The sequence below is a fragment of the Larus michahellis genome, chromosome 22 (genome assembly GCF_964199755.1).
Source record: "Larus michahellis chromosome 22, bLarMic1.1, whole genome shotgun sequence".
Lineage (NCBI taxonomy): Eukaryota > Metazoa > Chordata > Aves > Charadriiformes > Laridae > Larus > Larus michahellis.
The window spans coordinates 4,482,701-4,508,917 of record NC_133917.1 but is presented as its reverse complement, the minus strand read 5'-3'; the positions used below and the strand labels follow the sequence as shown (position 1 = coordinate 4,508,917).

The following is a 26,217-nucleotide window of genomic DNA, read 5'->3' as shown; positions in this document are numbered from 1 at the left end:
GACCCACCCACATCTGGCCAATTCATAAAGCCCTTGAAACTCCCAGTTAACATGCTCCGTAAAGAGTTATCAGAACTTGGCAACCAACCGCTCCAAACATTACATCTTCCCTGAGCATCATCTGTTCTCTTATGGCTCATGTGGGACGCCGCGTTCGGCCTCTCGGCTCGGGGACAGCTGCGGCGGTGCAGGGCTTTCCCCGGAGCTGCCTTCCCCGGCGCGGCGCCGTGCCTGCCCTGCGCTCCCCCGGCAGCCCCCCGGCAAGGCGAGGAAGGAGGAAAATGCCCCAAACGCTCAGATTTCGTGAGGTCCTGCGAGGAAGCCCCCACCTGGAGGTAGGGGGAGCAGAGGGGTGCGTGGAGCACTGCTTTGGGGTTCCCGCTGTCCCCCCGAGAGCTGCGAGACCTGATGTGTCCCCGCTCCTGCTGTAGCTGGGCAGAGGTACTGGGGCGACGCTGGTTTTGTCATTTTTTTGCTTGTCTTTAAGGGGAGCGTAGTGTTTGGTCCCGTAATTAAAACCAGGATACGCCCCAGGGGCCAGGGCGAGGTTACGCGAGGTACCCCAACTCCGGGATTTCCTATTTCTCGAGTCCTGGCTTTGTGATCTTAATGTTATTTCAACATAGTCCTTTTTGTGTGGTTTCTTCTTTAAGTGTTTTTAATTTGAACAAATTCCCTCCAGCTAATTTTTGTTACTTGTGCGTGGCTCTGGAGAAGACCTTTTCCTTTTATTAAAGAGGAATGTTTTTAATCACACGCATTCTTCAACCTGACTGAACTCTGAACCTTTCGCAGCTAATCAACATAAGATGGGAAACGCTTTTCCGAAAAAAACCCTGCCTGTTTTCCAAAAAAAAAAAAAACAAAACCAAAACTGCTGCTCAGCCTCAGACAAAGCTCTTCGCCGTGTGCGATCGTGCGGGCAGCGCTGGCAGGCGGCGTGGCGAAGCCCGGCAGCCTCCCCCATGGCAGCAGGGCTGAAGGCAGGGATGCTCCAAAGGCGGCGCGGTTCGCTCCTTAATAATCCTCCTGCCCGGCTTTGTTTGCTCCTTGCTTTATTTCCCTCTTATATAAGTGCAGCTCTTTGCTGATCTTGCCTCTTTAAACAACAACAACAACAAAATAATCAGGAAATGCCAAAGTAAAGATTTCTGTGCTGTTTTTTTATTTTTTTTTGAGGGGGGGGAGGGCTGTCTGTCTGAGAGCAGCAGCGTGACTGGTGATTTCCCCTTCGGGGAGCGAGCGCCACAAGCCCCACGTTACCCCCGCCAGCCCGGGGAACTCGCTGCCGCCGCATCTCGCCCTGGCCAAAAAGCTCAGCAGGAGCCCGAGAGGCTCTTGATGTTTCGCAAAGCGGGAGCCCGTCGCCGTCCCCGCGCTCGCTCCGTGTCTCTCCCCGCCTCGCCGAGCGCTTCGGCTGTTTTCCCAGCGCTGTGCCCTGCCGGCAGCCTGGAAAATGCTGGTAACCCGCGCGGGGTTGCCGAGCACAGAGCTCGCATTCATGCTCGCACCGCCGAAGGCTTTCCCAGGGCACGCTGGGGAGAGACTCCGCGCCGAAGCTCCTCTTCGCTGTGTTGCAATCTCCCCTTTCCGCGGAGGAAGGGTGGAGTTGCGGCGGCCGGTACCTGCCCAGGTGCGGAGGGGTTTGTGCAATGGGCCCGGCGCCCGCGGGCGCTCGCCTCCGCGCCCCGGCACCGCGCCGCGGTTCCCCTCGCCTTCCTCCCACCGCGCAGCGGAGCGGCCTGTTTTCCTCCCCGTGACCCGGCTGCGCGAGGTGACCCAGAAAAACAACCGCTGGGTGCCACGGTGACGTGACGGCCCCGGTGCTTCTGCTTTGCCACCGGGCCACATGGTGCGAGCGGGGACAAGGCAGCAAGTGGTCCCCGTGGCCGCCTTCCCCTCCCGCCCCGGAGGGAGTCTGACGCTGCCTTGCTTCGCACCCCAACTACCTCCTGGGTTGTTTGAGCTTTGCAATTAATGATTATTCAGCAGAAGCAGGGAGGAGAGGGAGAAGGCAGCGTGTCTTTGCAAAGAGGCTGAGTTTTGCTGTGTGTTAATGGCAGGGTGATTCCCAAAGCCTTTTGCCCTGCCCCGCTCCCACCGCTCTGCTGCTGGTGACAGGGTGGCTGCGGAGCCCTTGCCAGCCCCAGCGCTCCTGTGAAGATGAGTTCGCCACCAGCGCCGGCCTTCCCGTGCGAATGTTCTTGCGAACTAAAAATAATTCGCAAAAATGTTGGCAGCTGGACATCCAGCCGGGAGAGGAGCCTGTCCCAGAAACCTTCTGCCTCTTCCCGCGGTGGGTGCTCCCAATTCGCTTCTCCCTGCCCCGGCACTCGGCCCCGCTCCCGGCCATGTGGGTGAGGAGGATGATGGATTCGGCCCCCTGAGGCTGCATGGGGCCAGCGGAGCATCCCGGTCCCAGCCCATGCATCCCAGTCTTAGCCCCTGCATCCCGGTCCCAGCCCTGCCGTGGCCACTTGTCATGGTGCTGGTGGCTTATCAGGGTCCACTAGGAACCAGTAGGACCTGGGCTGGGGTGGGGAAAGGGGCAGACCCCCCAGGAGCCGCCGTGGGGCCGTGCTTTTGGCCTTCTTTGGGTGAGGGGAAGAGGAGGAGCTGCTGGCCTGGCTGCCTGCCCCCTGAATCATGTGTGAGCATCGGAGGCTGCCGGGGAGGGGAGTTGTTTACTGTAACTCTTGGCGGAGGTCCCGGCATGAAACCCCAAATGAATTCAAGCTGCAGTGGGAGGTCAGGGCTGAAACAAACAGCTCCCAGGGCAGGAAGGGCTTTGCGAAGGGGTCCGGAGCTGCTGGAGCCCAGGCTGGAGCAGGAGGGATGCAGGGCATCCTGGGGAGCTGCCACACGCAGGTGCCACGTGCCGGAGGGGTCCCAGCATGGGGATGGTGGCCGGGACTCTTGCCCAGGGGCTGGGCTGCGCTCCCAGCGCCGCTGCCCCCGACCGGTCCTCGTCCCTTGCCACCCTGGCACTTGGCACGTAAAGCATCATATTTCTAAACTCTGGAAAACCGCGCTGAGTTTCGTGGCTTTAGCCCGCGCTGGCCTGGTGAGAAGCTGTAATGTCGGGGCTTCGTGCAGGCTGGGACGCCCATGTCACCCTGGGGCACTTTGGGCTGGTCCGTGCTCCCACGGCGTCTTGTTTTCATCCCATCCTCCCTCTCTTCCACCTCCTAAAAGTGTTCCCAAAACCTTCCCAGCTGTGCAGGGTGCTGCGTAGCGGGGTGCTCCCTGTGCTGTGGGTGTGCAGAGCTGGGGGCCGTGGCAGGAGGAGGGTCCGTGCAGGCTCTGCCGGCGGCTCTTCCCTGGCTCCGGTGCCTCTTGGCCATGGGGATGCTCGACAGCCTTTTTCCTGGCTCTGGGCGAGCGGTGAGGAGTTGTTTTTCTGGCTGCTGGCCGCTGGCCTGCCCGTCCTCCCTCTCCCCCAGCACACGTGTTCCCTCCCACTTCTCCTCTTCCGCTGCTTCGGAGTTTGTTTTTAAAAAGACTAAAACAAATGAGGTAGAGAGATTCCCAGAGACCCCGCCAGTGCCTTCCCCCTGGGCTCTGTGCTGCCATCCGCATCTCCCCCTCCGTCCCCAGAGGTGCCTGTAATAGCCCCTCCTGCCCCTCTGGTGGCCTCAAGACCTTCTTGCCCCTTTTTGCCCAGGGGAGGTGCCGGAGGGGTCGTGCGGAGCCTGAGGATGCTACTGATGGGGAGGTGAGAATAAGTTTGCTGCTGCTGAGCGTTGGCCGGTGGGAGCTCCCCATGGGTATTTTTTTGGCGTTTTTAGCGTTGCAAGCAGAGGGAGGCCGTGACAGCTCTTCTCTGGATGAGAAATGGCCATCTCCCTCCTGAGGACGGAGGCTGGGGCTTGGTGGGCTGGTCCCTTCCTCCTCATACCTGCACTTTCCCTTCCAAATGATGCTTCTGCTTGTACGCAGCCCTTCTCGGTGTCTCAAAGCTGAGCCCCACGGCTGTGGTCCCCCGGCAGCCCCACTGCGTTTCCCAGCTCCTGCCCCTTCGTGGCATAGAGCAGGACAGTGACGTTTGGCTGGAGGGGGACAGAGGGATGGCTGAGCTTCAGCGCGTTCCTGCCGATAGACAGCGTCACGTGGCGCGGATTTGGCTCGGCTGGGAGCTGTCAGAAGTCCCCGTTTCCCATCCTGAGATCTGCTCGTTACAGTCTGTCCTTGTCTGGCTGCCAGCAGCCCGGCATGTTGGGTAGCGCTACGTCTGCCGTGCCGCTGCCTCCCTCCAGCCTTCCTCCCACCGAGCATCCCCGAGGGGCTTTGCCAGCGCCCATCCCCTCTGGCCTCCTCCTCCTCCTCGCTGGGAGGTGGGAGCACACGTGAGCTGAGAAGCAGGAGGTGACAGCCCGGCTTATCGCTTCCATCCTTGAAAATCACTGACGTTTAGCAAGAATGCGAGGCCCTTTGGGGATTGCTGAAGCTGGGAGGTTTCTGTAAGAGCAGGCGGGTACGGCCTCCCAGGGCGCCGGTGCTGGCGCCGTGCTGCAGGGAGACAGGACCAGGCACTGCAGCAGCTCTGGTGGCGCTGGGATGCATTGCCAGCCCCGGGGAGGACGTCAGCCTTTTTGGGACCCCTGACTTCTTGCAGGTGTTGAAGGGCACGTAGAGAGAAGACTTGGGATCTTCTTGCCTAGGGTGACATCACTTGGACTCTTGCTCGCTCATGAAAACGCACCTGGAACATGCTCATCTGCTTTTGCCGTGCCTGACCCCCAAAGGGGGCTGTGGGGCTCATCCTGCCCATCTCGTGGCATTGCGCCGTGTCCAGCCCCGAGGCCGCGGTGATAACGGGGCAGAGGAGCTCAGCGGCTTTCAGCTGGCGGCTGTTAATCTTCCTCAACCTCCGTATCGTGCCGGTTATGGTGGGGCAGGCAGGGTGTAGCAATTAGAGCTAATTAGCCAGAGGCAAATTAAATCCCAGGCAGTTATCAGCGAGATGGAGAGAGAACAGGATAAACCCGGCGATGGGGTTTCCTGGGAACATCAGGTCCTTCTCCGACACGGCCTGAGGTCGGGAATGTCTCTGTCCTGGAGAATTGAGCTGGTGCCGAGAAATATTTGCCCTCGACCAGAGGGAATTTTCCCTGCCTGGGCCACGCAGGAAAGGCAGAGCTGGCCCCGTTTCAGCAGGGCCTTGCACCCCGTCATCTGCACGGATGTGCGCCTGCCGTTATTAATAGTCCCTGCGCCCTCCTCGGGTGAACACGCTCGTGCTCCTTCCCCTCGCAGGGAGGCGCGGGCCAGGGCGGCAGTTTGCCAGGTTTCCCCCTGGCAGAGCTGTGTCGATGCTGCGATACGGGGCAGGAGCCCGCGGAGATTCCTCCTGCAACATCGCGGTCATCAGCACAAGCTCCCTGGTGCCATTGAGGCTGAGGCTTGAACAGCGCAGGGTGTGGTTCTCTGCCTATAAAATAACATCGGCGTTTGTGTTTTGTTTTTTTTTTTTGTTTTTTTTTTTTTCCAATCGAAACTGCTTTTGGAAAACAATTATCTCCCGGGCTGCAGTGCCCTTGGCCCTGCATACTGCAAGGAGCATCTTTTCATGCGGAATTTCCTGCCCACCTGCCTGTTTCCAGCTTCCCCTGTGCTGCAGTGCCCACGGCGAAGCTGCAGTGGCCCCGGCTGCCTTGCACCCGGCTGCGTTTGGTTTGTGGGACGCCATGAGGCTTGTCTGCGCGTCCTTCAGTGGCTGTTGTGATTGCTCATCCCCTCTCTGCCTGCCTGCTGCCTTCTCTGTGTCGTTTGGAGCATCCCACCGTGGGGATGCAGGAGCAGTGCAGGGATGCAGGAGGAGCACTGCAGGGATGCAGGAGCACTGGAGGGATGCAGGAGGACTGCGGGGATGCAGGAGCACTGCAGAGATGTGAGCACTGCAAGGATGCAGGAGGAGCACTGGAGGGATGCAGGAGGACTGCAAGGATGCAGGAGAAGCACTGCAGGGATGCAGGAGGGGCACTGCAGGGATGCAGGAGCACTGGAGGGATGCAGGAGGGGCACTGCAGGGATGCAGGAGCAGTGCAGGGATGCAGGAGGGACACTGCAGGGATGCGGGAGCAGTGCAGGGATGCAGGAGGGACACTGCAGGGATGCAGGAGGGACACTGCAGGGATGCAGGAGCAGTGCAGGGATGCAGGAGGACTGCGGGGATGCAGGAGGAGCACTGGAGGGATGCAGGAGGACTGCAAGGATGCAGGGGAAGCACTGCAGGGATGCAGGAGGGGCACTGCAGGGATGCAGGAGCACTGGAGGGATGCAGGAGGGGCACTGCAGGGATGCAGGAGCACTGCAGAGATGTGAGCACTGGAGGGATGCAGCGTGAGCATTGCAGCTGCATCCCTTGGCTGGATGGCTCCTCTGCAGGTTTCTTGCAGCTGGAGGCAACCCCCTCAGCTTTGCGCTGGCCCGTGGCACGTGCAGGGTAAATTAAGCATGGCTTTAGGAGCTGGTTGGTGAAAATCCCCTGCTGCAGCGGGTGCTCCGATGCTCTGTGTAATTGGAACTATTTTAGGTGTTCCCATGAGGACAGGGGTTCGCCACGCGGGGAGGCTCTGCATCCAGGCAGGGCGGGAGTGTCTTAATGTTTGCAAAGCGATTCTCAGCCGTGGTGTCAGGGAGAGATGCCTGCAGCACCTTGGAGACTCTCCAAGGGTGTATGATTTACAGGATTTTTTTGCCCAGATGATGGAGGAGGCTTTTGAGGCAGGAGACGGTGTGTGGCGAGCTCTTCTCAAGGGCAGGGCTCGTTCCTCGCAGTGTGCTCCCGTGCATCGGGATATACCCAGGCCCCGTCCTGATGCTTTCCCTGCCTACCTAAGGGGGTGGTCTGAGCCAGACAGGGACTGAGCTGTGCCCCGCTTTGTGTCTCCACAGCTGCTGTGAACCCGTGCACCTCCCCACGGGTGCCCCAGACCGCTCCCATGGACCTGCGGATCGGGCAGCGCGTCGTCAAGCCCGGCTCTGACACCACCTTGCTGGCCCTGAAGCACACGCAGCAGCTGCAGCACCAGCTCTTCCTCGCCAGCCTGCACCAGCAGCAAGTGGAGCAACTCGCCCACCAGCACGTGAGGGTACGGGCACCCTGGGATGTAGGGGGGGACCCACACCCGCGGCTGGGTGGGACTGGGCACTTCGAAGAATTCATTTTGTCCCCAAAGCACGTAGCTCACGGTGCCCTGCATGTCTGCCAGCAGTGCCCTGCGCCGGGGCTGACTTTAACCCCGTCTCTGGCAGGGGTTAAAAGGAAGAGGCTGGAAATCCCAACGCCAAAATAACCTCCCCAGGTGAATTCCTTCCTTCCCCTGAGCTGGAGAGTCTGTAGTTCTTTTTAGCCAGCCCGGAGACCTCTCTGACGCAAGGAGGCCGGTTAGGGAGTCAGGTGGGGGGGTTTCGTGTCTTACTTTCAGGCCAAATCTCCATCCTGCCAAGGCCGGCGGGAGGGCTGGGGCCTCCTGGGATGTGTGAAGCGGGGAAATGTTTTCAGCCGCATACCATGTGTGCTGAGCGAGGAGCCAGAGCGACTGGACAGGATGCCTGGTGTCTGTGATCTGCCACTCCGCTTGGCCACTGCTGTTTCTCTGCCCTAAAGGCACGGCTTACTCACTTTACAAGCTAATTTGCTTTTCTGGGAAGTCTTCACTGAAATTCTCTAGTGTCACCCAGAATAGCACCCCTGCCCTGCACACACAGCCTCCGCTGCCAGACTCTGCATTGTCCCAAAATTACAGCAAGATCTAGTTTGGATATTTCCTCTGTAGGCCCCCGCTGCGAGCAGGGCGAACTTCAGAGGTAGGGCAGGTTGTGGAGGGTCGCGTCCAGGCGAGCCGTGACCATCTCTAAGCACGGAGATCACCCCCTGCCTCTCCCAGTTGCAGGGCTCCGCCACGCTCATGGCAGGAATCAGTTCCGTGTATCCAGAGGGGATTTTCCTTGTGGCACGTCTGTCCCATGGCTGCTCATCCTTTTGCTGTGCTCCTCCTCGGAGCCTGGCTCCGTCTGCTACGTCACCCCTTTGGGCGGTGGAAGATGCAGCAGTACCCCCTCGCCTCTGGGCTGCACAAGCCCAGCCTCATCCGCTTCTCTCCCATCCCTTGTGCTCCGCTCCTGAGCACCGGCCCCGCGCTCGGTGGCTGGCGTGGGCTCACTGGTCCCAGTAACCTTGGCTGGAAGCCCCGGTGGAGTCACACTGGGGCTTTCTGGGAGAGGCTGAGCATCAGCTTGGTCCGCACAGGGAGAGTTTGAGATGCTGCGGCTGCCACAACTGACGGGTGCTTAGAGGCATTTGTGAGACGTGACGCTTTCCGACCTCCCTGTGAGATGGGATCGTCTCTGAAAACCTCAGCTCTGGAAAACACCGAGACCCAAGCTTTGAAGACTGGTAGAATAGGGTTTTTTTTCTTTTTTCCTCTTTTTAGTCAACTCTGATTTTTTATTTTTTGTTGTATTACACCATGCCCTAGCTACAGATATGTCAAAACACCATGAAAGGCAGCGAGTTGAAACAGACTGGTTTGAGTTTTATGATGTCCCTGGGGAGAGCGTCTCTGGAGACAAAGATGCGTCCGGTTTGCTGCGACGAAACAACTTGACACGTTCTTGTTGGCCAGGGCTGCCCATCAGGTTTCCAAAAATGACATAACGGACCGTTTCAGACATGCTCCATCACCGTGGTGTTGTGCCTTGGGCTCGGGGAGGGTGGTAAGAGGGCTCCAGGCTGCATGGGGCGAGGCGGGCGTCTCCCGGTGCTGATGTTGTGCCTCTGCCCTTGCAGGTGACCATGGAGTCCCCGCACCGCGAAGCTGAGCCTGGGCAACAGGAGCAGGAGCTGCGCCAGATCCTCAACAAGGACAAGAGCAAGCGAAGTAAGAGCCTCCGTGTGTCTGTGGCACCAGGCACCACATCTCTGCCCAAGGAGCCATGTCCCCAAAACCAGGGGACGTGGCTCACAGAGGGAGTGAGATCAGAGTGGCTTTTAGAAGGGGGCTCGGTGGGCAGTTCTGTCGTTATCCCCAGACCAAGCTCTGCCTCCTCTTGGTCTAAAGGTGTGTGACAGCGTCCACACCATGAGATTTTTTTGGCCCTGGCCTGCTTGGTGTTTCTCCTTCGTGTCCTTCCAAGCGATGCCAGCCAGATGGTCACAACAGATCTCCATGCCACACGGCCGCTGCAGCGGTGCTACCCGAGCTGACGGTGCTTGGGACTGCCCGGTGCACGGGGCAGGGCATGAATTTGCTGCTTGAACTTGCCAGCCCCGGGCTGGAGCACCCGTGGTGCGGTGGGGAGAGGTTAGTGGGTCCCCCCATGCTGAGCAGAAAGGTTTGCAAACCCCGGCCGGCTGCGATCTCCCTGCGCCATCTAGTGCCAGTGGCTGCAGGGAGCTCGCCGGGAGCTCGCCGGGCGTGCGGAGCCCTGCATCACTGCCCAAGGATGCGGCTGCAGCGTGCGTCGCATGCACTGCACCCGTCCCAGTGTCCGTGAGCCTACTGCCCACCCAGCCAGCCAGCCAGCCTGAGCTCTGTCGGGATGCCGATATTTTCCGTTAGCTCCCAAATAGCCGCGGCGCGCAGGCTGCCCTCCCGCCGTTCACAGGGCCAATGGGGCTCATCGCAATGCTGAAAACACAGTGCCTGCCCTTTCCGTGCCATTCCTGAGCAAACAGCTCCTGCGAACGCAGTCGGCTCGGCACGGCTGAGTGTGACAGCCTACACGCGGCCCCTTTATGCAGTCTGGGAGTTAATCATACAAATTAATTAAGTAACTTGTCCTCGGAGGTGCTGAATGCTGGCACAGAAACGTGGATGCTCCCCATTGTAACCACAGAGCGTTCCTGCTGGAACGGACAGCTGGGGCTATGGCCTGGCAGGGGTGGGAGCATGGGAACGGGCCCCAGTCCGAGGTGGGGAAGGACACGGGAGGCTCACGGCGGGCGGGGGCTGGCGATTGCAGCACCCTGCAGCCGTCAGACCTCTGCCTGGGGGTGTTTCAGCGCCGCGGTGGAGCCAGGTGCTGAACGTGGGTCGCTGCTGTTTGTTTGTTTGCCAGCGGGTTGTGGTAAGTCTCAGGCTCTCCTGGAAGAGCGCGGCTCCAACAGGAGATGCAGGAGCCTCAGAGCTATCCCTCTGTTTCTTTTTTCTTGCTGTCTCTCCCGCAAGCTGTCCTCGTTTGGGGGAGAGCGGGGCTGCGTGGGGAGCTGAGATGCAGGCAGAGCTTTATGCCGTCAACTGGAAATTATCAGCGTGTGACACAGGCTCAAAGAGCCCCAGGGCACAGTGTCTCTGGAGAGGCTTCACAAGGTTCCCATGCACCTGTGCGAGTTTTGTCCCTGCTGTACGAGCCACGTTGTGATTTCATGCCCTCTTTATTCTGTGGGTGTCAGTTTATACCTGCTCTCTCTCTGGCTGCGATGAAGCAGGCGGATCCGCAGCCGAGAATTGCCTCTGGCCATGCTCTGCCTCTCATCAGCTGCTCGGCGAAGTGCACACAAAAAGATCGGGCTCCTGAGATGACGTGGGATGAGGGTGGGACAGGGATGCTTCGCTGACCGGCTGGGAAACTCCAGTTGTCCCAGCTGGCCTTTCTCTCCCTGAGCCAACCTTGACCTGAGCTGCACCAAGCATCTCCACAGGGTTTTGTCAGTGCCTGTGTGCTTGCAGGGGGTCTCCAGCCGTCCTGGCATTGCTTGGGCAGCCATGGGGGAGCTCTGGGGCCATGCTCATGTCTGCAAGGATCCTTTCAAGTGCTCTGTGTCGGCTCTCAGCCCTGTGTGGTCACTGCTGGTCTCTCTGCAGGTGCCGTGGCCAGCACAGTGGTGAAGCAGAAGCTGGCTGAGGTCATCCTGAAGAAGCAGCAGGCAGCTTTGGAGAGGACCAGCAACCCCAACCCTTCAGCCATGCCGTACAGGTAAAACAAGGGCAACCTCTGGCCTGCCCCGAGCAGGACATGTGCTCAGGACCTGGAAAAAGTGGCTATTTATCTTGGGCAAGATCTTGCCATTATCTTCTGCTTCCTGGTCTTCAGAGATATTGTTTAGCTAATGTCTGTCGGGGTCAGGTGGCTTGGTTCTGTGTTAAGTGTTTACAGGAGGTGGATGAAGCTCCCATGTTGTTTTCCCTGACCTTGTTGGACTTTGATGGCTTGTCCAAACCCAGACGTAGAAAGTAGAATCATAGAATTGTTAGGGTTGGGAGGGACCTTAAAGATCATCTAGTTCCAACCCCCCTGCCATGGGCAGGGACACATCCCACTAGATCGGGTTGCTCAGAGCCCCATCCAACCTGGCCTTAAAAACTTCCAGGGATGGGGCTTCCACCCCCTCTCTGGGCAACCTGTGCCAGTGTCTCACCACCCTCATGGTGAAGAACTTCTTCCTAACGTCCAGTCTCAATTGACCCATCTCTAGTTTTAATCCATTCCCTCTAGTCCTACTGTTACCCTACATCCTAAAAAGTCCCTCCCCACCTTTCTTGTAGGCCCCCTTAAGATACCGGTAGGCCACTCTAAGGTCTCCTCGGAGCCTTCTTTTCTCCAGACTGAACAACCCCAACTCTCTCAGTCTGTCCTCATAGGAGAGGTGCTCCAGCCCTCTGATCATCCGCGTGGCCCTTCTCTGGACACGTTCCAGCATGTGTATGTCCCTCTTGTAGTAGGGACTCCAGAATTGGACACAGTACTCCAGGTGGGGTCTCATGAGAGTGGAGTAGAGGGAAGAATCACCTCCCTCGACCTGCTGGCCACGCGTCTCCTGATGCAGCCTAGGATACGATTGGCTTTCTGGGCTGCTCGTGCACACTGACGGCTCGTGTTGAGCCTCTCGTCCACCAGCACCCCCAAAGTAGCACTGTTAGACTTCTTGTCTTTTGTTCCAAGACAAGGCAGATCCAGCAGCTGGATCCCTTCTATAGGTGCTTGTGGTAGTGGACAGGACAAGCCTTTCTGGCCACCAGCAGAGCACCTATCACATGCCTGGGAAAGGCAAAACCCCATCAGACACCCTTGTGTTGGAAAGTGTTCAAGGGTGGCCCATGGCTGCCAGCTGGGAAAGGTCTCTAACAAGGTGGCTTCTCCCTGTAGGTCTCTGGAGCCTCTGGATCCTGAGGGCCCTTCCCCTCCTGTGCTCAGCACCTTCCTGCCCCCCGTCCCCAGCACTTCTCTTGACCCCCCAGAGCATTTTCCACTGCGGAAGACAGGTAAGGCCTTGGGGATAACACATCTCCCTCCTGTGGCGATGCCCTCGCAGCCTGCTCGCAGGGGATGGCTGGAGTGGAGAAGCGGGGTGGCCTGGGCCCACAAAGCCCATCCAGCTTCGCCCCCATTACAAGTGAGACCAGGACTAACTGCGTGGTCTGTTCGCAGCATCTGAGCCCAACCTGAAGGTGCGTTGCAAGCCCAGGAAGTGCCTTGACCGACGCAAGAACCCCCTGATGCGGAAGGAGAGCGCTCCCCCCTCGCTGAAGAGACGGCCGCCCGAGGCGATCGGTGAGGGCTTCGCCTGGACAGTGTTACCCGGGGGGTTTGGAGAGACCTTGGGGCCAGGCTGGAGTAGTTACGGTCTGCCCAGGATCCTGTGCCGCATCTGCCTGGGGGCTATGGCTCTGGGGCTTGGCACGTTTTCGGTGCCCTCCTTGGGGCACAGCCCATGGAGGGAGCTCTCTGCTGTGATGGTGCAGGGACAGGTGAATGAGGGAATGACATTGCTACAGCTGTATTCTGCTGCTTTTTGGGCCCGTGATGGACCTACAAGGCTGGAAGGGTCCAAGGTCCTGAGCAAACGCAGCTGGTCAGGCTTCCTCACCGTGGTGCAGTGCCTCCCGTGCTGTCAGGACGTACCCAAATGGAGGTTTGGCCCCTTTAGGCCCCAGGAGGAGGGTGGGAAGCTGTTGGAGGGGGGGAGGGCTATGAAGGGCTGGGGCAGGGGCTGTGCAGCCCTTCTCTGGGTGCTTGTACCCATCATCCCCATTTCTCTTCCTTGTGCAGACTCCTCCCCGAGCAGTAGCAGCACCCCCGTGTCCGGCTGCAGCTCTCCCAACGACAGCCTCCCCGCCGAGCACGGAGCTCTCCCGGCCGCCTCCGGCATGGCCCATGAGGTGAGCTCCGACACCCTCGCAGCCAGAGGTCTTTCCTGGGGCTTCCAAGCAAGGGCTGGGGCTTCCTGACCCCAGGGTTGGGTGCCCTGATCTCCCACTCCCATCCTAGGCTCAGGCGAAGGTAGCATCCACCCCCAGGGACCCCAGCCCTGACCCCCGCTGCCCAGGAACTGCCCTTAGCCCTGCTCTCCCTGCACGGTGGGATCCACTGCCCTGCCCAGCGCTGCTTCTGACGTGCTGCCCTCCTTTGCAGTGTGCATTTCTTGTCTCCTAGTGTATGTGCTGTCCCCACGGGTCCCCCATGCCCCGTGCCCTGGCCCCAGGCATTCCCCCGGCTGCAGCTGGGGCTCAGCCACCCTCTTCTGCTGCCTGGCCCGTGCCCGAGCTGCTTGTCCCACGCTGAGTTCTGCCGCTGCTGGAGCGGGAGACTAATGAATTGTGTTTGGTGCAGACACCCCTGGCCCAGCGCCTGATGATGCAGGAGAGCTCGCTGGCCCAGTTTGCCCTGCAGAGCGCAGCCTCCCTTCCGGCCATCACGCTGGGATTGCCGGCTACCACTAGCGCCAGGGTAGGTAGCCAGGTTGTAGGTAGCCCCAGAACTGGGCAGAGGGCCCCCGCTGGGCAGGGGAATCCCTTTCCTTTGGGCCTGGGGTTCCTGGGGTGATGGCAGCCATGTGCTGGCTCTGAGTATTCCCAGGCGCTGCCCGTGGGCACGGTGGGGAGATGCTGTCCCCTCCCCGTGCTGTGTCCCAGCGGGTTGCTGACCCAGTCCTCCTCCTCTCTGCAGGGAGAGGCCGATCGCCGCCCCCTCTCCAGCCTGGCACACCGGGTGCCCGTGCTGAACGGACCTGTCCTCGCGGGCACCCACTCGCCCATGTTCATACCAGCTGGCTTGGAGCAGCATGAGGCTGGGAGCCCCTTATCCCCTCGGCTCCAGCCTGTCATCATCCTCGAGCCCTCGGTCACCCACGCTCCGCTGGTGGCAGGTAAGTATTGAGCTCGGTGACAGACACAGAGGCTGCGTCAGCGCTGGCGGGGCTCAGCGTGGAGCTTCACTTGGGGCGGGCAGGTTTTCTGGTGCCGGGAAAGCCCAGTGGCCATGATTTTTCCATTATTCTCCCTTGAGCTGGGGCTGAGGGAGTGGAACGTGTTGACCCTGGTTCTGGCTAAGCAGCAAGCGTGTCCCTGCCATGCATGAAACCAGAGTTCTGCAGGCACCACAGCCTCGGCGATGCAGAGACATCCGTAGCTTTGGCTCTTCCCTCCAGCTGCCCCTTGCCCTGCCTGAGCTGGGCTGGTGTGGGGTCGTTCACCTTTCCCGCAGCCCAGAAGCCCCCTCCAAGGGGTTTTCCTGCCTCTCCTTAGGCTTTCATGCCAGCAGATTTCAGTACAGACCCTGCGTCGAGCACGGCAGCTCAGACCTCTTGGCTGTGCCTCTAACTGCCTTATTCCCCCCAGCCCCTCTAGGTAACCCCCTCTAATTGTAGCAGGAGAACCGGCTTCTTGGTGCTGGTTCCTGGCTCCATCTCTCCCTGCCCTGTGTTACCTGCAGTGAAGGAACCTTCTCCCATTGAGGATGAAGCTGAGCGGGGTCTGAGATGATTGAGGTCAGCCAGATTCTGTCCCCAGGCTCCTGTGGGCTGTGTGATGCCAAAGCGATGGGGACAGAAGGAGAGGAGCCATAAAGGCACAGCCCATCCATCCTGGCCTACCAGATACCGGGCTCCAGGGCTGGGCGCTGTCATTTTTAAGGCTGTCTGGAGACGGTCTGCAGGGGTACAGACAGCACTGCTCCTTGCCGTGATGTGGACTGACGGCTCTGCCCGGTGGACAATGCCACCCCTCACTTCTCCTTCCTCTCCCCTCCAGTGCCAGGTCTGGGAACGGTCCCCTTCTCCTTCGCCCCCTCGCTCATCTCTGCAGAGCGCCTGTCGCTCCCAGGCCACCATAAACCGCTGGGGAGGACCCGCTCGGAGCCCCTGCCCCAGAACCCCAAGGCCATCCAGCAGCAGCTGGTGTACCAGCAGCATCACACCCAGTTCCTGGAGAGGCTCAAGCAGCAGACGCATCTGGGCAAGGTAAGTCGTGGAGGAGAGAGATGCTAGAAGGGTGCAAGATGGCATCCCTACCTGCTGGGCAATGAGTACCAGATGTCCAGGGCCAAGCCCTAGCCAGGCACGCGAGACGCTGCCTTGCCTGTGCTCATAGCAGCAAGCCGAGGGTACCTGCTCAGCTTCCCTGGCTCCCACAGCCATCGTGCTCCTGCCCCATGATGCCCTGCCACCCCCCGTGGCCTGTACCCTGCCACCTCTCTGTGCTCATTTGTGACCCCTCTGGCTGCAGCGCATGGCTAAATCCAGCGAGAAGCCCCGTCTGCGGCAGATCCCCTCCTCGGAGGACATGGAGGCTGAGGCGACGCTCCCAGAGGCCGGGGTTGAGAGCAGCGACCCGGCGAGGGCACGCGTGGAGCCCACACGGCCGGGGAGCAGCGTGAAGGAGCCCGAGAGGACGCAGAAGATGATGCAGCCTCAAGAGGAGCTTGTCGTGCAGCAGGTACGCAAGAGGTGGGAGGGATGGGAGATCCCTGGGGAGGGGTCTGGGCTGCCAACGTGAAGCAGCCCTTTCCCTGCTGGGCACAGGGAGCCCACGGGGAACAGGGACAATGCCTTCCCTGGCTGCCCCAAGCTGCGTGGAGCCTTCGGGGTGGTTTGAAGCCTTCATAGCAAGCTCAGGAGTGGGCTGTAAGAGGTGGAGTTCCTAGCCTTGTCCCTATCTCCAGTTTTTGCTTGGAGCATTAGTCCTGAACAGGCAGCATGCAGAGATATCCCTGCCCTGCAATTCGGGGCAATTCTTTTCTCCATCCCTTGGTGTCTCCCATTTGAGGCTTTGCACAAACCCAGCAAAGCCGGTAGCATCCTGAGCCTGGGAAGATTCAGATCAGACCCCAGGAGCCACCTCCGTAAAGGGGCGCTGTGTGGGTAAGGATGCAGGCACTACGTCTATACGTTCCTCCAGCCCGGGGCAGTTCCTTGGCACAGGGGCGAGACCTGCGGCCACCCCTGGTGTCAGCAAGGCTGGGCATCGTCCCCAGATTGCCGGACATCGTCCTCCGAATTGCTGCGCCTGCAGCGGGGCTGCCCAGCACTGCGGGGCTGAGCCAGCAGAGAGCAGCAGATGCTGCGTGACATGTCCCAGCTCCTGCAGACCGCTCCGAGCCTCCCAGCATGGCGGGGGCTGTCGTATCCAGACCCTGGGAGGGTGCTCAGTGCCAGGCTCCCTTCCCCGTGCCGGGTGATGCTGCCCTTGGTGCCTTGCTCCAGGTGCCGTGCTCACCGCCACCTCTCTCCATCAGGCCTATCTCTGGGATTCCTACCAGCGCGTGCAGCAGCAGCTCCTCAAGCGACAGCCCTTGGCCGACTCCCCCATGGTCCCCACCATCCATGCGGGGCACAGGCCCCTCTCCAGGGCCCAGTCATCTCCTGCCACCGCGACTGTCTCCCTTCCTGCCCAGGACACGGCCTCCAAGACGCTCTCCCTGTCTGTGCAGGAGCAGCCAGCCAAGCCGCACTTCACAACAGGTATGGCGCGGCCCGGCCGCTGTGTGGGGATGTCACAGCTGGAGCAGCAGCTGGGGCTGGGGACAAGAGCTTGAAGGGAGGTGGAGATGCCTGGGGGCAGCTTAGCGTCAGTCCCAGTTGCTCCCAGACTCATAAATGCTTGGGAGTGCTCTGGCTGGCTGCAAAAAGAGCAGAACAAACATGATGGTCCCCTTCTCCTTATCTAAGGTGGCTTTTCCAAGCAGGACTTGCCCATCTGGCCCCTTGACTTCCATCCTGGTCCAGCAATGCTGGCAAGGTTCAGCTCTCTCATATATCCAAGACAAGATTTGCTTCAAGCATGTTGGAACAGAGGCTCCCATGGTTTGAGGGAGGTGTTTCCGTCAAACCAAATAGTTATGGGCGTTTAGGGTCTCCTGGAAAGGAGCTGAATTATGGTCAGCACCATCAAGACCCACCATCGAGACCTGGGTGTCCAGCCCAGTCTCGGGACAGCAGCTCTCCTTGTGCGTTGCAGGGCTGGTTTACGACTCGGTGATGCTCAAACACCAGTGCTCCTGCGGTGACAACAGCAACCACCCGGAGCACGCGGGCAGGATCCAGAGCATCTGGTCCCGTCTGCAGGAGAGAGGGCTGCGCAGCCAGTGCGAGGTGAGCGCGAGCGGCGGGGTGGGAACTGGATGCCTGCCCAGGAGGGGGATGCTGGTACGAGCACATCTCATGCTAATAGTGGGATAGGGTATCCTGCTCCCATCTCCATCCCGTTTGCTCCCAGACCTCAGTGTGTTTACCACCGTTATCCAGAGGGTTTGGACTTGTCCCTTGCTGGCAGAGCCAAGTTGGAGCCTGCTGGTCTGACCATCTCTGGCTTCAGATGGCAGCAGCAGGCTGCTCTTCTGGAAGATGGGTGTAGGGAGAGGCGTGATCCCTACTCAGACAGGGTGTTTTGCCAACTGCGAACGTCGGCGTCACTTCCAGTCTGTTAGAAACCTTGCCCTGGTCTGGCTGGGCTGACTGGTCCGTACAAGGCTCTGCAGTGCAGGTCCAGTGGTGCTGGCATTTCCTGCCTGATCCCTGCCTGCAAAGGAGGGGGGTGCAAGAAACACCCTGCTCAGCCTTGCAGCCGCCTCCCCGGCTGCGGTGACACGCAGCGTGACTGTGCTCAGACAGCAGGACATGCCACCTCCACCCTTGGAGGCTGCCGTGCTTGGGTGGGAGAGCCGGCATCTCCCACCTGGAGCGGCTGGTTCACAACCCCCGTCTGCCACAGTGTCTGCGGGGACGCAAGGCCACCCTGGAAGAGCTGCAGTGTGTCCATACCGAGCGCCATGTCTTCCTCTACGGCACCAATCCCCTCAACCGCCTGAAACTGGACAACGGGAAGCTGGCAGGTGAGTCCACATCCACACGCTCCCTCGGGCAGCCGTCTCGCCTTCTGCCCATCCTGCACAGCCACTCCGGGTCTTGGGGCACCCTTGGGGACCATGACAAACAGCTCCTCTGGGGGCTGGTCCTAATTCTGGCCAAGCAGCCAGGCCAAACCTCTCTCCTCGGTAGCCCCGTTGCCATGCACCATCTCCCACCCATCCCCAGTTTCTCAGCTCTGAAGTCCTCGCTGTCCCGTCTCTCTGCAGGGATCCTGTCGCAGCGGATGTTTGTCATGCTGCCCTGCGGAGGGGTGGGGGTAAGTGCTGCATCTCTGCTCTGGGCGGTTTTGGACGGGGTTGTTCCTATCATCTGTCCCCAGCAAGGGCCTCCTGGTGGGCTTGAGTGGAGACGGAGCTCCCGAAGCCTTTGGGCTGCCAAGGTTGGGTAGCCTCCGGTGGGAGCAGTCCACCTGTGAGCAAGGTGTCGCAGTATCAGAGCTTCCCCCTGCCCTTGGGATGGTCCTAAGCATCCCACCCTTGAAAGGGGATCCTTTATGCCTCCTTACTCCAAGGAACCCAAAACCCCTCACAGCCATTTCTAAGAGCCTGGGGCGTCAGAAGGGAGCGAGCTGGCGGGACGGCTGGGGGGAAGCTGCAAACCGTGGTCCCCATTGAGGGAGGGGAGCGGTGTCGCGGGGACAGCAGCTCGCCCCTTCCCTCCAGACACTTCTGTGGCCTCTCCTTTCACAGCTTGCCGCCCTGGTTTCTCTCCATTCATTGCGTTCTCCTCTCTTCCTCTCTCCCCCCCGTCTCTGTCCTTCTCTCTCTCTTTCAGGAAGGGTCTCACTCCATGCCTTCCTGCTGCCTCTTCTGGTTCTTCTCCTCTCCTTGCCCCCGCTGCTGGGCACCAGCTCTTCTCAGCCCTGTTTGCATCTACTTTCCCCGCTCTGCCTCCCCCTCCCTGCCCTCCTCTCGCCCGTGCCCCGACGGCGGGGGGGCTGGAGCTGCCCCTCTCCATGGGCAGAGGGGAGCCTTTGAGTTGCACACATGGAGTTGATCAGAAGAGACTTGAGTTTTCCGGCTTTGGCTCGGCCCTTGACGTGATCCTGATCAAACCAAGATGTTTGGTTAAACAATAAAATAAGATAAAGAAGGTAACGAGCGTTTTCTCAGTCACTCCTTCCTGCCCCCGGGTGCAGGGTGAGATGCGGAGCTCGACTGGGGGCTGGGGCTGAGAGCAGGCGGAGGAGCTGCTGTACTGGGAGCCGCTGGGGAGCTTGCCCTGTTGTGTGCGAGGTGGTCCAGCTCCACAGTGCCTGGCCCGTCAGCCTGTGTGGGACTTCAGCCCGTGTCCCCAAGCAGCGTGTCTGGCAGAGAGCGTGGGTTCTGCGGCCGAGATCTCCTCCATCGGTGCCTTGTCCCCGTCTGACCCATCCCCTTGCTTCCAGGTGGACAGCGATACCATCTGGAACGAGCTGCATTCCTCCAACGCTGCCCGCTGGGCCGCGGGCAGTGTCACCGAGCTGGCCTTCAAGGTGGCCACCAGGGAGCTGAAGGTAGGGTGGCTTCATGTGGAGGTCCCAGAGCTGTGCATCGCCCTGTGGCTGGGCAAGATGGGGGCTGGGGGATCTCGCCAACTGGCACCGGGTGCTCCCAGCCCTGCGCTGCTGTGGGCCCCATGCAGCAGAAACCGCCAGCCAGAGCGTGGAGGGGGTGCGTGACGCTGGGGGCAGCAACTCTGATCACTCGCCTTTCTTTTGTCCCCAGAACGGCTTTGCTGTGGTGCGGCCACCCGGACATCATGCGGATCCTTCCACTGCCATGTAAGGGCCTCTTCCCAAGCGGCAGGGCTGTGGGATGGCATGCGGGAAGCCCCAAAAAACATTTCCTTGGCTCAAAGTCATTCCAGACTAACCTCCCCCTGGCAGCCATCCATATCCCGGCCCCGGGGAGAAGAGAGGGCGAGCCCACCCTTGGGGGAGCATGTTGTCCAGGAGGGAAGGGTGCTGAGGAAGGGCCCCAGAGCATTAACTGGTTTCAACTCCTTCTTTGCAGGGGATTCTGCTTCTTTAACTCGGTGGCCATCGCTGCCAGGCAGCTGCAGCAGAAAGGGAAACTCAGCAAGATCCTCATTGTGGACTGGGTAAGTCCCCTGGGTCACCCAGCGTGTCCCCGCTCCTCCCCGGTACGTCCCTAGGAGCGGGTGTCTGCGCCTCCTCCCAGCTCTAGACCGGAGAGCAGTGAAACCTCCTCCTTCGGGGACCAGCTGCGTGGCTGGGACCCCCCCGGTGTGTCAGGGAGGGGGAGCAAGAGCAGATCCTGGGGATGGGCGACCCAGCCCTGGAGCAGGGTAGAGATCCAGTTGCTTTTAGCCCTGTTAGGCTTTTGGGGTGCCTTCAAGGCTGAAAAAAAGAGCCTTTTCCCAACCTCCCTCCCCCTCCAGGATGTTCACCACGGCAATGGGACTCAGCAGATCTTCTACAGAGACCCTGACGTTCTCTACATCTCTTTGCATCGTCACGATGATGGCAACTTCTTCCCCGGTAGCGGGGCCGCCGACGAGGTAAAAAGCACCGAGAGGCTGTGAGGTCCCTGCAGCTCTGCCCGGGGGTGGCGGTGCCGGTGACGAAGGTGACAGCCAGGAGAGCAGGGAGCTGCCGGGTTTGAGCGAGGGCAGTTTTATGCCGGTGCCTTGTGGACTCGTTTCCCATTGATGCCTGATCCTGCTTGGTTCAGCCGGCTGGCTGCAGGGCCCAGGCTTTGTCCCAGCCTGCAGCCGGCAGCGCAGGGACAGTGACTGATGGCTGCAAGGCTCTGGGAAATGTCAGGAAAATGCTGCAGCTTCTCCTGCTCGTCAGCAAGCTTTGCAGAGCCAGCCGGCTCCGGCGGCACAGGGCAGGGGGTCCGGGACACCCAGCCCTGCCTCCCTGGAGCCTGGCGGCGATGGAGCCCGCTCAGGGCACTGCCCCAGCATCCCTGCGGGCCACATCCAGACCTTCACTGTCGTCCTCGCTCCCTCACAGGTTGGTGCTGGCCCCGGCGAGGGATTTAATGTCAACGTAGCCTGGACTGGAGGGCTCGACCCCCCCATGGGTGACCCTGAGTATCTGGCTGCTTTCAGGTACTGTTCCTTGTATTCCTGCTCATCTCCTCTTTCCGTCAGTGTCGGGCTGAGCCAGCGCTTAACACCTCTTACTTGTTTTTTTACCCACGCAGGACGGTGGTGATGCCCATTGCGCACGAATTCGCCCCTGATGTGGTGTTGGTGTCGGCCGGCTTCGATGCAGCTGATGGCCACCCACCACCCCTGGGCGGCTACAAAGTCTCTGCTAAATGTAAGGAGGGGGAAGCAGCGCCGCTGGCTCGGGGCGGGTTGTTCCGCTGCCCCCCCAGGCTGGGACCGCGGCGTGCGGGTGGTGGCTCTCCAGGGAGCCAGGGAAGATCTTTGGGGTTGTACTGGCCTGGCATCGAGGGCCAGGGCCCCAGCGTTCTGGGCAGGGAGGCTGACAACAGCCCCTCGGGCTTCTCCTCCAGGCTTTGGCTACATGACCAAGCAGCTGATGAGCCTGGCTGGCGGAGCCATCGTCCTCGCGCTAGAAGGTGGCCATGACCTTACGGCCATCTGCGATGCATCAGAGGCCTGCGTGTCAGCCTTGCTGGGCAACGAGGTGAGAGCTGAGGGGGGCAGTGGCTCGTGTGGGTCGTGGCTGTGGGGCTGTACTGATGCTGCGAGCCAAGCCCCGGCCACAGCTTGACCCCCTGTGTCTTCCCTCGGCAGCTGGACCCTCTCCCAGAAGAAAGCATGAGGCAGAAACCAAACCCCAACGCTGTGCGCTCCTTGGAAGCAGTGATCCAAGTCCAGAGTGAGTGTCCCGGGGGCTCAGAGAACATGGAAGGGCCAAGTGTTAGCGTTTCCTCCCCTCTCCAGTAAACCCCGTGACCTCCAAGGGGACACATGGCATAAAAAACCCCAGTGGAGCCCTCCATCATCCTCCTCCTCGTGGGAGGGTGATGCCCCACTCTCTGCAAGGGAAGCCTGGAGACCTGGGGCGCCTCCTGATTTTTGCTTCTCCTGCAGGTAAATACTGGGTGGCCGTGCAGCGCTTCGCCTCCAAACTGGGCTGCTCCTTCCTGGAGGCGCAGCACCACGAGGCAGAAGAGGTGGAGACGGTCACAGCCTTGGCCTCCCTCTCGGTGGCCGTGATGGTGGAGAAGAGGTGATGCTCTTAACTGATGCTGGGAGATGTGGGTGCCCCTCACTCCCTGTTGTGCCTGGCTCCGAGCCGTGCTGTCACGGGGGTGGCAGCAGATAAAGGCCACGTCCCGCCGCCGGATGAGCTTCTGGGAGGTGGGGACAGTGCTGGTTTTAAGCAGGTCTTGGGCTGTGAGGGATAGAAATGACAACCGTCCTCCCCACCGAGAGCTCTGATGTGCAGCACTCACAGCCTGGCAGGTTTGGCCTCGGCGTTCAGCGTCGGTGGGTGGTGGGGTGAGGTCCCGCACCCACGCGGTCAGGGCCTGGATTGGCTTCTGGGAGATTTGGGGCTGGGCTTTTCCCAAACAAGATGAAAATGAGACCAAATTCCCCTTCCTCCCTTGGAGACTGGAGGTGTGGAGGTTCGTCACCTCCTTTCAGCCAGGTCCCCACCTTTGCTCATCCTCACCAGGACTCAGACAGCGTCTACGGAGGTCTCGGTGGAGTGGGAAGCACTGGGAGGCTTCTTGTGTAGATGCTGGACTTGCCAGAAGGCCCCTTGATGCCGAGAGAGATGTGTTGTGTCACACAGGTCTCCTCCTTGTCTCATGTGTCAATATTTCTCCATTTCAGGCCGCAAGACGAGCCGATGGAGGAAGAGGAGCCCATGAACCAGTGATGAGCGGTGACGCTCTCTGCTCCCCTGCTTCCAGGATGTGGCTGGACTCTCCTGAGCCCAGCGCTCGCTCTTCACTCCTGGCTTCCCGTTTGCCACGTCATCCTCACTCCCCGAGTCATGGTCCTGCGATGGCATGGACCTTTGGCTGCCGCCTCTGCAGGTCTTCCACAAAGGATGCTCCTGCCGCTGCCTGGAAGACGTCCTCCTGCTCGGGACTGGTGAAAAACCATGAACTCCCTCTGCACGGTGTGGCCTTGCAAACCAAGACCGTGCCTGCAATCAGTCGCCAACCTTCGGGACCTGCAACCCCTCTGGGGACACGTGTGAGAGGCCTCCGCCCCTCCGCCCGCGGTGGCAGCCAGGCGCAGACCTGCCCTTCTCCTGGGATCTTCCTCACCCTTGGGGAAGGGGGTGGGTGTTGGGATGGATGTTGTGGCCGTGCTGCGGGTGGTTAAAGCCGCCTTCGGGACTGCACCCAGAGCTCCTCTCCGGCCGGGCAGCCATGCCTTTGAGAAGCAGCCCTGTGTTTTCTCGGGAGGGACAGGCTCTCCGTGTCTTCTCGCGAAGGCTTCCCAGTTCCCCTTCCTCCGGTAGGGCACAAAGCGGGAGCGAGCGTGACAGTGACGTGGGGTCTGACCTCCTTCTGCACAAGAAGGGTTTGGGCAGCTGTGGCTGATGCGCCCATCGCCTTGCAGCTGGGGAAGAGCAAGGGCTGGAGTGTCTGCAGTGCCCGGGATCGCACCCGTGGGACATCCTAACCACTAACCAGAGCACGAACCCTCTGGTGCCGGGGCTCTGATTTGCACTATGTACAATTGACGTGTGCTAATGTGAACCTTACGTACTCTTCTTTCCATGGGAATTTCGGGAACAAACACTTCTTCGTGTGGACGTTGCCAAGGTGCCTTGAGCCCTTTTCAGCCGCCCACTGACCTGAGGATCTGTATCCATGTAGACCCCTGTAATCCCTAAAGCAGGGACAGCCCAGCCGTCTTCCAGTCACCCCCCCCGAGCCCACCCAGCGCCCCGACGGGCTCCTCTTCTCCAGCTGAGATCGACTCAAGTCCTGTCACCTTCTGCTTGGGCTCAGCTCCCCCAGGGATGCCCAAAGCCCCATCCATACGCCGCCGATCCCTCTGCTGTCTCGGGGTGGCAGCGGCAGCGTCAGGCCCCCCCAAAATGAGGTGTCCATCTAGATTTGCCATCTTCCCATCTCCTACTGCAAAAGGGCCTCGTGTGGCTCATCGTCCCGAGACCACGTCTTCCCCGTGTCCCCTGGGTTGCCCCCCCGGGACAGGTCCCCGCCGGGCTGTCACGGTGCTGGGCTGCAGCCGGGTTTGGGCACAGCTGGGCTGGGGGGGAGGCGGGCTGGATGGGGTGCTGAGGAGGTGGCCAGGCTCCGTCTGCGGGCACAGGGAGGAGATTTTGTAAAAAAAAAAAAAGGTAACAAAGAAGGAGGGAAAAAAAAAAAAAAAAGGACCTTGGAAGAATAAAACATTTCTGTGTCTCAGACCGCCCAGAGACGGGGGCCAGCAGATACTGGGGAGGGTGCGAGATCCTTTACAGCCGAGTGACGCGCAGAGAAGCCGTCGTGGCCACGCTGTGGCACTGCCCCAACCCCCTCCTCTGCCAGAGCTCGGGTACCGGCGCTCACCCTGCGAGGTGGCCCTGGGATGGGCACCCTCCGCGGCACCCCCTTGCTGGGCAGGTGGGAGGGCCACACGTTGCGGCGAGGCGGCTTGGGCAGGAAGGGGTTAAAAAGCACCCCAAAACCCTCTCCCTGTCTTCTCCAGGACCTGGCATGCGTAGATGCTTGTCCCTCCATGCTGTGGGTCTCCCCCCTAGGCGGGGTGTAGGGTGGTGGGAAGGACCTCCTGCTCCTCCAGCCTTGGGGCACTTGAGCATCTCTGGTGTCCCCGAGGCCAGGCTGGTGCTGCCACCCCCTCCCCAGTGCCCGCCGTTGCGGCCCCTTCCTCCGCTCCATCCCCTCGGCTGAGCCAGGCACCCCACAGCCCCCCCCGTGCCGCGGCTCCTCCGGTGCCACCACCTCTCCCTGCCTCAGCCCCCGTTTCCCTTCCCTGTGCAGTCCCAACCTCGTCCCCGTCGCTCCCGGTGGGTCCCAGCTGGGCTCCACCCCGCGCAGGAGCGGTTCCTGCTGCGACGTGGCCCCACGGCCGCCCCTCGCCTCCGAGGAGGCCCAAAGCTCAACGTCGAAGGGGAGTTTGTGCCCCGGGTCCCTCCAGGAGAAAGCTCTGGGTGCAACTGGGTGAGCTCGGCTGCGGAGGCTGTTGCAGAGGGACGTGCCCTGAGCAAACGGCCTCTTTCCCCACTTCTTGACTTCTCCAGCGTTTAACGTTTTTCAGGTTTTTCTCGGGGTCTATCAGGGCAAGATACCAAAGGGGAAAAAAAAAAAAAGCTGCGATGAATTAAGCTCATGAATTCAAGGGCTGGCGCTTCCCAGCCTCCAGCCTGGCAGGGAGCACCCAGCGGGAGCGTCGCCCAGCCCGGGCTTGGGATGGGTGGCCCAGAAATCCTTCATCCATTGGCACCCCGTGTCCTAGGTCACCCCAAAGCAGAGCCGAAACCCCGAGCAGCCCCTCCGCCGTCGCTGCCCCGTGGCGTCACCCGCCCCGGCCCGTGTGCCGAACGGCTCGCGGGGAAGCACCGGCCCCGGCTGCCAAGTGGTCGCTTGTGGTTTCAACCCCGAAGCTGGGGCCGAGTGACGTGGGGACGAGGTGTGGGGCGGGGGGGCGCGTTCCTGCCGGCGCATTTATTTTTCTAGCAGTTATGTGCTTGCTTGGAAGGATCCTCCCTCCCCATGGGGTGCCACCGCCTCGTCCCCAGGTCCCCCCTAAACACCTCTTCCAGCGGTGCCCGCTGAGTGCAGAGGCTGGAGGGGGTGGTGGGGTCCCATGGGTGGAGGTCCTGCCGCGGTGATGTTGAAGCCCAGGACCGGGTGGGTGCGTCGCTGCCTGGGTGCTCCCGCCACTTCTCGGTGGGGGGATGGAGGGAAGGGCCCTCGCCGAGCTGCCGTCTGCCTGATTTTAGCAGCCGAACGTCGGGCGGAGGCGTCCCGCCATGCAGCCGCTGGTGGACACCTCCTCCAGCTCCAGGGAGGAGCTCCCCCCCGGAGCCCTCCCCGTGCGTCCCGGGGACCAGCACACGCCACCCTGTTGTAAGCGGAGAACGGGACCGGTAAAACAGCCCACGGAAGCCGCTCTCGCCATCCGGCCGCCAGGAAGGGCTGTTGGCGTGACAAGAAAAGCCACGTGGCACCGTGGCCACCTACGCCAAGGGTGCTGTGGGACACCCA

At 60.8% G+C, this 26,217-nt stretch overlaps 1 protein-coding gene across 11 annotated transcripts in view; it reads left to right on the top strand.

Moving 5' to 3' along the window:
* HDAC7 (histone deacetylase 7) overlaps positions 1–24,438 on the top strand; it is a 94,295-nt gene extending 69,857 nt beyond the window's left edge. For 8 of the 11 annotated variants that reach the window (XM_074564901.1, XM_074564899.1, XM_074564908.1 and 5 more), the window contains 24 exons: positions 6,898–7,094; positions 8,795–8,885; positions 10,812–10,923; positions 12,094–12,209; positions 12,376–12,498; positions 12,997–13,106; positions 13,558–13,674; positions 13,894–14,092; positions 14,976–15,184; positions 15,450–15,659; positions 16,459–16,684; positions 17,181–17,314; positions 17,934–18,054; positions 18,298–18,347; positions 19,479–19,586; positions 19,798–19,853; positions 20,086–20,173; positions 20,474–20,593; positions 21,054–21,151; positions 21,247–21,365; positions 21,565–21,698; positions 21,809–21,893; positions 22,109–22,247; positions 22,859–24,438. In XM_074564901.1, coding sequence (XP_074421002.1) covers positions 6,898–7,094; positions 8,795–8,885; positions 10,812–10,923; positions 12,094–12,209; positions 12,376–12,498; positions 12,997–13,106; positions 13,558–13,674; positions 13,894–14,092; positions 14,976–15,184; positions 15,450–15,659; positions 16,459–16,684; positions 17,181–17,314; positions 17,934–18,054; positions 18,298–18,347; positions 19,479–19,586; positions 19,798–19,853; positions 20,086–20,173; positions 20,474–20,593; positions 21,054–21,151; positions 21,247–21,365; positions 21,565–21,698; positions 21,809–21,893; positions 22,109–22,247; positions 22,859–22,904 — 3,008 coding nt within the window. In that variant the 3' untranslated portion in view covers positions 22,905–24,438. Of the gene's footprint in view, positions 1–272; positions 336–6,897; positions 7,095–8,794; positions 8,886–10,811; positions 10,924–12,093; positions 12,210–12,375; positions 12,499–12,996; positions 13,107–13,557; positions 13,675–13,893; positions 14,093–14,975; positions 15,185–15,449; positions 15,660–16,458; positions 16,685–17,180; positions 17,315–17,933; positions 18,055–18,297; positions 18,348–19,478; positions 19,587–19,797; positions 19,854–20,085; positions 20,174–20,473; positions 20,594–21,053; positions 21,152–21,246; positions 21,366–21,564; positions 21,699–21,808; positions 21,894–22,108; positions 22,248–22,858 lie in introns of those variants that run through there. The other 3 variants (XM_074564907.1, XM_074564904.1, XM_074564906.1) reach the window with 2 other exon arrangements.
* The last annotated feature ends 1,779 nt before the right edge of the window (positions 24,439–26,217 follow it).